General features: G+C 42.4%; 1 protein-coding gene across 1 annotated transcript in view; it reads right to left on the bottom strand.

Moving 5' to 3' along the window:
* Positions 1-10,337: 10,337 nt before the first annotated feature.
* Positions 10,338-12,831, bottom strand: part of LOC143023022 (uncharacterized) — a 42,307-nt gene continuing 39,813 nt past the window's right edge. Inside the window, exon 8 of the mRNA XM_076181470.1 lies at positions 10,338-10,471. Coding sequence (XP_076037585.1) covers positions 10,388-10,471 — 84 coding nt within the window. The 3' untranslated portion in view covers positions 10,338-10,387. The remainder of the gene's footprint in view (positions 10,472-12,831) is intronic.

Raw genomic sequence — 12,831 nt, 5'->3', positions numbered from 1 at the left:
CCAATTACTTTCATTCATGATTCACGGTTATTCTATATCGCGATTTATTACGTATTTAAATATATATATTCCTAAAAATAAATGAAAGTACATTAGATAGTTATGGAACACAAATTGCAAAAATTCTACCTGTGGAGATGTGAATGTGCAATGTGATAGATTGGAAATTTACCCTAGACCAAAGCGATGTACTAATTTTCCTGAAAGATAACTGGAATAGCATCTTTCTTGTATTTCTGCGGTTTGTTGAGATTTTTAATCCTGATAAACATGGTACATTCATAAACTTTGTTTCGCATACATTTTATGAATATTCTAGAAGGCCAAGTGCATCTCTATGACACACTTCGTGCTTGTGAACACGGCGGTCTTGCCTCACAACTAATTTCCTCCAGTCCTGTTTCTGCTCACTGGCTCCATCTGTTATGATAGTTACTTCCAGTCCTTAGTTATAATTGTGTGTCATTTTTTACGCCCTTTCACGTGTTTTTTCGGGTTGCCTCTTGTAGAACACATTTTGCGACTGGCGTTTCTTCCAGTAGTCAATACGCAACTTCACCATCTCCATCTGAAGACCCTAGAAGTTCACACAAAGCCTAGTAACAAAGTAGACAGGATAGGACTCATGATAAACGGCGAACTTAACTCTGATAGGAACACCATAGCCAACCACTTCAACACCTTTTTCACAACCATAGCCACAAAACTAGTTAAATCCCTCCCAACGGGTTCTGGGAAGTTTAGGCAGGGGTACGTTCAGGAGTACTATAAAGACAAGTCCACAAAGTGTTTCAAACTACATAAGACCACTCAAAAAGAAGTGCTCAAATTATTGGCTAGCATAAGTGCCAATAAGGCTACAGGGTTAGATGACATTCCTGCGAGGTTTGTTAAGGATGGAGCCAAAATTCTTACTCCCCCAATAACCCACATAATAAACCTGTCCATTGGTTCAGGATCTATCCCAAGCGACATGAAAAGGGCTCGGGTGACACCTCTTTATAAGAAAAACGCAAAAACTGAGGCAGGTACTACAGGCCTGTTTCAATTCTAGGTATTATTTCCAAAGTTTTGGAATGTACCGTATACATTCAGTTAGATACCTACCTCAGGGAACGTAATCTACTATACGGTATGCAATCTGGTTTTAGAACGAATTACTCAACAGACACCAGCTTAATATACATTTACGATCTCTGGTGGCAGAGTTTGGGAGAGTATGTGATAGAAGAAAGCTAAAGATAAATGTGGGTAAAAGTAAGGTGATGAGATGTACAAGGGGTGAAAGTGGCAGTAGACTGGAAGTGAACATTAAGGGAGAGCGACTGGAGGAAGTGGATAGTTTTAGATACTTGGGTGCAAGTGTAGCAGGAAAAGGTGGAGTGAAGGTGGAGGTAGAATGTAGATTGAGAGAAGCGAGTAAATGCCTTGGTGGATTAAAGAGTGTAATGAGGAATAGACATTTGGGAATGGATGCTAAGAGGAGACTGTATGAAGGAGTGATTGTGCCAACAGCACTGTATGGGGCAGAAACGTGGAACATAAGAGAAGAAGAGAGAAGGAGTTTGAATGTGTTTGAGATGAGGTGTCTGAGAAGTATGATGGGGGTTACTAGGCTGGATAGAGTGAGAAATGAGGAGGTGAGGAGGAGAACAGGGGTGAAAAAGGATTTGGGAGATAGGGTTGATGAAAAAATATTAGGATGGTTTGGACACATGGAAAGAATGAGTGAAGACTAGTAAAAGAGGTATGGAAGGCAGATGTGGAGGGAGTGAACATGAGGGGACGTCCTAGGATGAGGTGGATGGATGGGGTGAAGGGGGCTTTGGGGAAGAGGGGAATGTCTGTTGAGGAAGGAAGGGAGAGGACGGAAGACAGAGGTGAGTGGAGAATGGTTGTATATGGATGATGTTGTGATTGCATGAGGAGGAATGGGCGGGGGGGGGGGGGGGTAGTATGTGTGAGTAAATTTTGACGCAGCCCGAAGGGATTTCTCACCGTCCTCTCCTTATATGCAAGGGGGGACGGAGAGGGGGGGTCGCCGATTAAATGAAGCGGCCTTGCTGTGGATGTGCTGTGTCTTGCGACACTGCTTCTGACCCAGGGCGGTGGGCAAGGTGCAGGGATGACCCGTCATCCAGGAGGTGCTCAGATGAGAGGGAGGGTGGGAGGGGTGTGGAGTGTATTTAGGGATGAAATGGGTGGGAGTGTTTTTATGCCTTTCCCTTTTTGGCTACCTCCCTTGGAAGGGGGAAAAAGCCTTGGTATATGTATGTACGATCTGATAAAACAGGAATGCGACAGAGGTAATTACACAGGTTTAGTCTTGTTGGATCTACAAAAGGCATTTGATACAGTCAGGCGCGGATCCAGGGGGGGGGGGGGGGGCTGAGGGGGCTGAAGCCCACCCCCCCAAATTTGTTCTTCCATGAATCATTGTAAGGATGTCATTTAATCGATTTTAGTACTTTCTGATGTTTTGCCAGGTCCGGGGGTTAAATAAACTGACAGCATGTGTGCGGTATTTGGGCGGAATTGTGCTGTGTTTGGCATTTGTTTAATTCCATTTATCTGTTTTGTGCTGCGCGTGTTGTAGGGTTGCCAGGGTTGTGTCTCAGTTGCGCTGAAAAGGGATAGAAAGGAGATATACCACGTTCGTTGGCCGTTTAACATACCTGTATTGTCACCTATATGATTGTTTTGTGTTGTTGAAGCAATCAATCAAGAAGTGTCATCTGCGGAAGTCAGTTAAGGGAGGACTTCCTTGGCTTTGTTCACGCCAAGGAGCTGACTGGGGAAGGCCTGGCTCGCCTCCTACTTAGCACAGTAAAGAGTGTCGGCCTCAACATGGGCAACTGCCGTGGCCTCTGTTTTGATGGTGCCAGTGCCATGATGGGAAAGTTTCGCGGGTGCGCAGCTGTGGTAGTGCGAGAATACCCGCTCGCAAAGACGATTCATTGTTTCAGTCATCGTCTCAACCTCGTCTTGACCAAGGCCTGTGACACCAAGGAGGTAAAGCTCGCTCTCCAGACTCTCAGCGAGGTGTATAACTACATCTATTCCTCAAACATGCGCTCGTAAAAGACCACACGTCCACGAAGCGGAAGAAGCTGGTCACCCTCCTCGCTACTAGATGGGTTGAGCGACACGACTCAATCTTGTGTTTATGGAATTCCTGCCAGTTATTGCCGTCTTTCTGGAGAACGAGAGCAACTCGGACGCGACGGCGGGACTACTACTAATAGCTATATAATAGCTCACTAGCCTCTGGGTACTTCCCACAACTATTCAAGGCCTCCCACACCATCCTCATTCCTAAACCCCAGAAACCCGCCTCCGCCCCCCTTTCATACCGGCCCATCTCCCTTCTGGAGTACTTTGGTAAGGTGTTTGAGCACGTCCTATGCCGCCGCCTGACCGTGTACCTAGAGACGGAGAATGTGCTGAGGGATTGCCAATTTGGTTTTCGGCCGGGGCGCGGTGCAGACGACGTAATATCCATGATCACTCAATGGGTTCAAAGACCGCCAGACGGTCGCCCTGGTAAGGCCATTTTGGTTTGTAAGGATGTGGAGAAGGCATTCGATACTGTCTGGCATAAAGACCTTAAGTACAAATTGTACCACAACTTCGACTTTGCCCTGCCGTTCACAAGGTTGCTCTGCAACTACCTGGACGACAGGACAATAAGAATAAAGTGGCGGGGCTGTCTGTCCCAACCTTTTGTGCCGAAGGCTGGAGTACCGCAAGGGTCAGTCCTTGCCCCCACTCTGTACAATCTATATACGAATGACCTGCCAGAGCCAGCTTATCCACGAAACCAGGTTATAACTCTTTCGTATGCGGACGACACAAACCACATAAGCAGACACAAAACGCTGCAGGGAGCGTTACACGTAATGCAAAACATCCTAGACGGGGAACACGCGTGGGAGCAACAGTGGCGCATTAAGACCAACGCGTCGAAATGCAATGCTGTATACTTCTGCTGCAAACGAACCAACAGTACAATCACAAACACTCCTCTTAAAATAAACAGCACAAACATCCCAGTGAAGGACCATACCCGTGTGCTGGGTAGCACACTTGATAGTGGCCTTACCTGGACCCCACACTTCCGCAAGCAGGGAGCAAAGGCTAGGGTTGTGCTGGGTAAGCTAAGACACTTCAAAACTGCAACACTGAGAACCAAACGTCGATTGTACCTAGCCCTCGTCAGACCGATTCTGTGCCAGTCCCCGGGACTAAACCAGCTGACATGTCCCACTAATAACTACGAGCATCAGAAGGTTCAGAATGCCGCTGTCCAGTTCATCACGGGTTCGCGATGGAGCGACTTCAGAACCACTGAGTCTCTACACCAAATTTCCAACATCCGTCCACTCAACCAACACAAACACAAACTTCACTCAAGACACCTAGAAAAACTACACGACAAACACAAACATCTGATACAACACATTACACCTAGACCACACCGTACAGACTATCTGTCAGCTGCGCCCGTCCCACGTGCGGTGTACACGATAAGACGTGTATAACCGTACCTACCAATAATACACCCCTTCACCAGTTTGACTGGTGATAGCCATAATGATGTAATAATAGTAATAATAATGATAATAATAATAATAATAATAATATCGCATGTAGCCCATTAACTGACAGGCTACAAGAATATACAAACAACTCAAACCCAACCTGGGGTAATACAGGAGTTCTCATGCCTTACCTGGGGCTAATCAGGAACGCCCTCTACACGCGGGAAGTGAAATCTACTCACTTCCCGTAAGTTACACACACACACCTCTCACGAACATAGCCACGTCCCACGCACAAACATCTACACTTACTTTTTCTTCGACTAAAATTCGCTTCCTTTCTAACTTTCTCTTATACTACATCTTCTCATTTCAGTTTACCTCCCACTAAAGATTTTTCCGTTTTTCCACCTTTCTCTCCAACTACGCCTCCTACCATTTTCTGAACTTCTGGTGATATAATCTGCTCTTCCTCCCGGCGTTGACGCCGCCGTCCAAGCTCCCAGTCCAGTTCTCCCGAGCCCGGTGGCAATAGCCCTCTTTTATACGCTACTGTCTTTTCATTTTCGTACAGACATTGTTCCCCTCCCACAAAAAAAAAACGATCCCGCGCAAGCGAGTGGTCTTTCCTAGGAATCCAGAATCCAGAATAGCAATCCGAGAGCCGCGCTTTCTGATTGGTCTCGCCGTCTCTGAGTCTGTGCTAGCTCACACTGTGGAGCCGAGCCCTGCAGTCCTCTATGGTCGATCTAGTCTCAGCGTACGCTACGATTGGTGATGTGATGACGCATCTAAACAAGACCCGGGAAGGTCCACTGACCAGCTTCCAGGACATCTTCAAGAAGGCAGAGGGGCTCCTCCAGGAGATCGGTTCATCACACGACACCATTCCTGTACCTCGAGTTTGCAAGCGCCAAACGCAGCGAGCGAATTTACCCTTCCAGACAGCTGAGGAATATTGCCGAAGATCTGTATATGTCCCATTCCTCGACCATGTATTGACTGAGCTGCAGACCCGGTTTGGGAATGATACTAGTCCTGTTGGCTTCAAGATCAAGAATCTGCTCAGCAGCGCTGACGGAGATGTTGCTGCTATACTGGAAGCGGCAAAGGTTTATGAGGCTGGCATCGAGACCTTGAGCCTCGTGAAGGCGGAAGCAGAGCGCTGGTATTCAACAACAATGAAGTTCGAATCCATTGGAGATGCCCTTGCCCACGCCCAGACCCGAATGTATCCGAACCTGGCCCAGCTCCTCCGAGTTTTGATCACGCTCCCAGTCTCGAACGCAGAGGCCGAGCGTTCATTTTCAACCCTGAAGCGACTAAAGGCCTACCTAAGGAATACTATGGGTCAAGATCGCCTCAACGGCCTGGCGCTACTCGGCGTTCACAATGAAATCAATATTGATATAGACAGTGTAATCAATGTATTTGCCCCCCCAAAAAAAACAACAACAGGAAGTTGATGTTCGTTTGAGATCCCATGAACAATACTGTGTGTTATTAATGTAATTTAGATACTTTTTTGTTTGTATTTCTGTTTTTTAAAGCTACTTTTATTTTTTATTACTTCCATGAGTCCATGTGCACTAACATTACACACGGATCCTGCAATAATTTCTCTCTATGCGAGAGTATATGCGTGCCAGTGCCTTATTACTGACTAGCACAAGCGTGTAACAATATAAAATGAATATACATTCTATTATATATGTCAAAATACAGAAAAATCTGAAAAAACATCATTAAGTTAAGTATACCTCAGATTTCTGATACATCAGACTACTCAGAGGAAGGAATTCAGGTTAGCCCCCCCCAAATTTTTATCCTGGATCCGCCACTGGATACAGTGGACCATGATATTTTATTAAAAAAACTTCAGGCATTAGGAGTGGCGAATATTGGCTGGTTCAAGTCCTACCTTACAGGTCCCAAACAACTACTACAGGTAAATGAAGCCTGCTCAGATGACAGAGAGATAACTTGTGGTGTACCACAAGGTTCAATTCTAGGACCGCTACTGTTCCTGGTCTATATTAACGACATGCCAGGTGCGGTGAACTGTAAGTTACTGCTATTTGCAGACGACTCCGCTCTAATTGCCTCTGGTAGGGACCCAGTTGAAGTAGAGAAGAAACTGAGTGTCGAACTGTCATCGGTCCAGGACTGGCTCATAGAAAATAGGCTGTCTTTACACCTCAGTAAAACAGAAAGTATTGTCTTCGCATCAAAACCCAACCTCAGGAAACACAGTGATGTACAGGTCAGATGTGGAGTTAATGTCTTGGAGTCAAAACAAGAGGTAACCTATCTTGGAATACCCTTAGATCAGTCCCTCTCAGGGAATGCCATAACGGATAAGATTGTATCCAAGTGTTCACATTAAGTCAAATTTTTGTACAGAAAAGCCAGAAATTTTGATCTGGAAACAAAGAAGCTCCTGGTCTCAGCCTTGTTACAACATCACTTTGATTACGCTTGTAGCTCTTGGTACAGTAGTCTGAGCAGAAAAAACCAGTCCCAGCTACAGGTTACACAAAATAAGATAATTAGATTCATACTAAATTTACCTCAACGTAGTCATATTGGTATTGAAGAATTTAGCAAGGTAGGAATGTTACCTGTAAAATATCGTGTCCAGCAGTTGAAACTAAACCAGGTTTACAATGTGGTTCATAATTCCGCTCCCTCAACTGTAATTTTACATTATCGGCTGAGAACCGAACCCGGAACAGTCAAGAGTCTCTTATTGTCCCTCATGCAGGTCCCTTCACCAAAAACAGTTTTCACTTCACAGGTGCTCAACTATGGAACTCACTACCTGTGTCCATTAAAAAGTCAAATAGCAAGGTTACCTTCAAGAAAAAAGTCAAGGGTTACTACTAACTTAGTAAGGGATACCTGATTCTATGAGTAATACCATCTAATTCTGTGTTCACTCATAACTGTTCTGACCTCCACCCCTTATTTTTTTGGTCTTCAGAAGTTTAGTTTAGTATAACAATGATTGATGTTTACAAATTGGTTTTCACCTTTGTCTTACCAGTCATAATATGGTATATGTCTCAGGCAGGGTTCGAGAACAGTTATGATCTGACCTTTTTCCTTGTTCTCCTTGTTATTTTACTCATTCGAGTACTGGTCCCCTGTAACCTACCCCTGATGCCTCCGGTTATAATGTACTACTCCCTAGTGCTCATACTAATTGCCTACTCCGTCCTGAGATTCAGGTTAAATGTTAGATTTAATTAATAGGTGACCCTAGCTGCAGTGTAGCATTCACTATAACTACATGTTGTTACTGATGTAGAATATCGTAGCATATCATTAATGGTACTACTCTGATATAGTACTCACTCATACATGTTGATACAGCTGTAGAATAATGCAGTATATCATTAATGGTACTACTCTGATATAGTACTCACTCATACTGTTTTGTTACAGTTTAATATTATTTTGTTGTTCCTTTGCTTATTGCAATGTTCTTTTTTGTGATGGTGCTCAAATTTTTGGTCTCAATATTCCTATGTGTACAAACATTTTAGTAATATTAGCTAAACTATAACAGTGTGTACAATCATTTTAGTAATATTAGCTAAACTGTAACAATGTTTATGTGCCATATGTGTTCTGACTGGTATTACTCATAATTGTCTCTGGTCCCCTTAACCCCCTACGTATGTTGTCAGTGTGACAATCTGATGAGGACCACAATGGAAATAAGCGTACATGCTTTTTGTGTTATCCTCGGCAATTTGCATTATTCCGAACTATGTGTTCTTGTCATTATAAAGTGAAACCATGTGATCAATAAGATAGATAGATAGACTTTATTTGGCAATTAAATAATGTACATGAAGTGCAAATAATGACAAGAACACATAGTTCGGAATAATAAATGCAAATTGCCGAGGATAACACAAAAGCATATACACTTATTTCCATTGTGGTCCTCATCAGATTGTTATTCTACACTAAGTCACACTGACAACTGGTTTTCCGTGATTTTTCTAAACACGTCGATTTTGATTCTGGTGGTTTTATTCATGGCATTTTGATTCTGGTGGTTTTATTCACGGCAGCTTACACTACTGAGCAGCCCTACTCAGGATGCACTCTGGAAGATCATGTACCACAACTTTAATATGTTTTTATTTAAGAATAATAGAAATAAAGAAAGAGATGGCTGGGCAGATGGCGCCTTCTTGGATTTGCAGAAGGCGTTTGACAAAGTACCACATAAAAAGCTAATAAGAAAAATTGAAATAATAGAAGGAATACAAGGTAAGCTACTGGAATGGATGAAAGATTTCTTGAGTGGGAAAAAAATGAGAGTGGTACTTAGAGACAAGAACTCGAACAGGGAAGATATGATAAGTGGCGTCCCACAGGGCTCTGTATTGGCTCTTTTAATGTTTGCCATATATATATATATATATATATAAATGATATGGATGGAGTGAAATGTTACATGAACTTCTTTACTGATGATGCCAAACTACTTAAGAGAGTAAGCATTGAAGAAGACTGCAGATCGCTACAAGACGACGTAGACAAAATATGGAAATGGAGTCAGAAGTGTGAAGTGAACTTTAACATTAAGAAAAGCAGTATAATGGACTTTGGAAAAAGCAAAAATAGAATAAGAGGTCATAATAAAATTGGGACCAAGGAAGTCAAAAAATCTGCTCAGAAAGGGACCTTGGAGTAATTATCTCAAGTGACTTGACACCTGACAAACATGTCAACAAACTAGTTGGAGATACTTTTAACTTATTAAGATCATGGAAAGTGGCCTTCAGCTACGTGGATGAAGAAATGGTAAAGAAAATATTAACTACATTGATAAGACCTAAATTGGAGTATGCTGCAACACTATGGGCACCTAGTAAAAAAAAAATTAATAAATAAATAAATAAAAAAAATAGAAAGAATTCAAACAGCAGTGACAAAAATGGCAACTACACTCTCAAATTTGACATACGAACAAAGATTGGATAAATTACATCTATCAACACTGGAACAGATAAGAGAAAGAGGTGATTTGCTCACTATCTGCAGAATTATGAAAGGGATGGAAGTTCTTGATAGAGATGACCTATTAAAATGGGATAGACGATTAACAAGAGGACACGAGAAGCTAAAGAAGGGCAGTTACAGAGGAGATTTGAAAAAGAATAGCTTCCCACACAAAGTGATTGATGTCTGGAACAAACTAAATGGGAAACAGTGAGTGCCAAAACTATACAAGATTTTAAGAACAAACTGGATGCAGAGAGATACAAAAGCGGGTCACTACAAGCATAGCTCTTGTCCCATAAAATACAACAAGGCAAATACAAGCCTCCCCTAACCCACAGTTGGCACTGGTTCTTGGGTCCTTTCATTGATCTCTCCAGAACCTTTGGAATGCTATGGTGTATCAGTGTGGGACTTTTACTGTGTCACTGAGTGAAAATAGTCTGAATAGGGGAGTAGTCACTGGTTGTCAGCTCTCCAAATATGGAAAAATGTAAGAAATAATACAGTTCAAGCTAACAGATCTTGGGCCCAATCAAGGAATTGAGTGTCAGTCCTTGGGGTTATGAAAATGGACAGCAGTGTGATACTTCTATCTACTATCCATCTTACAGGACTACTACAACCAGGTACTCTCACTTCATTTGGCCATCTCAGTTTAAGTTTTCCTCTTAAGCTCACTCCACTCATTACAGATTTCCATACTCAGAATAGAAGGAAAATAAAAATTGTAAGTTCAATTATATTTTAATAAAGAAAAACATGACATACAAAATGAAAGCTCCTTTTTATTCCAACCAGTGCCTCAAATTTGGTGAAAATAATTAAAAAAGCTTTCTGTTCACAGCATCTGATAGTTGCAAACAAACATCAGCTTGACTCATTCTAGAGAGAGGCAGTTCTACAAACTAGAAAAAAGAATGAAAATAAAACTTAGTTATTTTATGCAAGTATATATATACCACAATACATACACATGGATGTGCTGTGTCGTGCAACACTGCTTCTGACCCAGAGCAGTGGACAAGATGCAGGGATGACCCGTCATCCAGGAGGTGCCAAGATAAGAGGGAGGGAAGAGGGTAGAGGGGAGTGGAGTATGTAGGGGATGGAATGGGTGGGAGTGGTTTCTATGCCTTTGTCTTTTGGCTACTTCCCATGTAAGGGAGAAAAGAGCCTTTGGTATATGTGTATACATCATACATATACCAAAGGATTTTTCCCCTTTACACGGGAGATAGCCAAAAAACAAAGGTATGAATACCACTCCCACCCATTCCATCCCCTACATTACGTACTCCACTCCCCTCTACCCTCTTCCCTCCCTCTTATCTTGGCATCTCCTGGATGACGGGTCATCTCTGCATCTTGTCCACTGCCCTGAGTCAGAAGCAGTGTAGTAAGACACAACACATCCACAGCAAGGCCACTTCATTAAATCAGCAAACCCCCACCTCCATCCCCTCATGCAGAAAAGAAGATGGGGGGAAATCCCTTCAGGCTGCATCAATTTATTTTTCATAGATCCATAGAAAATGTTTGGAAGCAGCCATCATACAAGGAACCAACATTGCCACCAAAATTCTAAGCTATCCCTAGTTGCCCTCCAAACCCCCCCCCCAGCAAACATTTCCCTGCCACCCATCTTATTTTCTTCTTTCTTTTGTTCCTCAGTTGTGAGCTAATGTCTTTCACCCAGCCAACTGTTCCATCGTATCCTTAACCTTTCCTGTTCCCAGACATTTGGTCCACCTTAACCTTTCCTTCAGTGACCCCCCTCCCTTCTACCTCTCTTCCTCTCTCCCTCCCTCCCTCCCCCATTCCCCTAGTTCTTCTTATTTAGTCTCAGTCATGTAAATAACTACTATGTTGTTGAAAAAGCTGTAACAAGCAAAATGTCATACTAATAAAGGCTCTGTCCTCACTTGTGGTGTTTATTTCAGTAGACTTGTTGGCAACTGCCACTTTCATACAAATTAAGAAGTACACGAGACTAACCTGTGGTCAAGTAGACATTTACTTGTGATTTTGGAAGTGAAATCATCTCTGCCGTAGTGGAGATTTTACATGAGATGTTGCTGTGGTGCTCCAGCCATCAGACTTTGTAGCAATGAACACCCACATGACCCAAACTAACAATTAACCAATCATAACTAAGTTATATACACAAAATAAAAAGAAAAGGGGTGGGAAGTGGAGGGGATGTGAAATTTCCACTATGGCAGAGGTGATTTGACTCCCAAAATCACAATTACACGTCAACTTGACCACAACTAAGTCTCATGTACTTCTTAATTTTACCTCGTCAAATCACCTTCTGCCACGTGGAGCATTTCACATGAGGCTTTGAAGCCAGTGGGTGTTGTGCCTGTACACTTTGACCTTGCATAAGAACTGTAATAATGGGTCGAAAAACCAATGATTCCACAACTGTAATCATTATTGTACATATAGTTTCATTTAACACATGATATGCAATACCCATTACAACTTAAACATTTCCTCCAATTTGCATAATATGCATAATCAAAACCAACTTTTATCCAAATATGCATAATCCTGCATAAGTGGCCTTGATTTCCTTACTATATCCACACTGCATGCTAATCATTTTACATCACAAATTAAGATGTAACATAATCTTAGAAAAGTAACAGTACCTACACTAGTACTGCCTCCTGAAAAGGGTCTACTTCTGAAACAATGTGTTTGTCATAAAATTTTGCAAAAGTACTCTCCTGTGTCCATCCTGCTTTTGCCATAATACAAGTGATAAGTACTGCCATAGCCTTGGCCTTTGATACTGCTGCTGGCCTAACACTACCTGCTGTAAATATTGTTGTGTCCACTCCTGACCTACTAAGCATTGTCTTAATCCACCATGCAATGGTGTCCTTCATGACAGACTTGTGTGGCTTAATGTAGCTAAGTAGTAATCTATCCTTATCTTGGGAAAGGCCCCATCTAAGTTCCTCCATTCTTGTTAGGTAATGCTGTAATGTTACACATACACATAAACTAGCATCCTTGGAGTAAGCTTGAAACTTCACTGCACGGACATTAAACTTGGGCCTGCACTGCTTAATGTTACCCTGTAATTGAACTAAAATATAATCTTGCTCCATGTGAATTCCATATGTAACCAACAGATGCAATGTTTGAACTCTAGCAGCATGGGTCAGTCCCATTAACATAACGAGTTTAAACGTCAAATCCTTAAGGGTCAGAGTGTGCAACGGGTACATAGATTTCAATTTCTTTAGAACTG

The sequence above is a fragment of the Oratosquilla oratoria genome, unplaced genomic scaffold (assembly GCF_046742065.1).
Source record: "Oratosquilla oratoria isolate Oo_2021 unplaced genomic scaffold, ASM4674206v1 SCAFFOLD278, whole genome shotgun sequence".
NCBI lineage: Eukaryota > Metazoa > Arthropoda > Malacostraca > Stomatopoda > Squillidae > Oratosquilla > Oratosquilla oratoria.
Note: the sequence above shows the minus strand (reverse complement) of the source record. Positions and strands in the feature narration are given on the sequence as shown.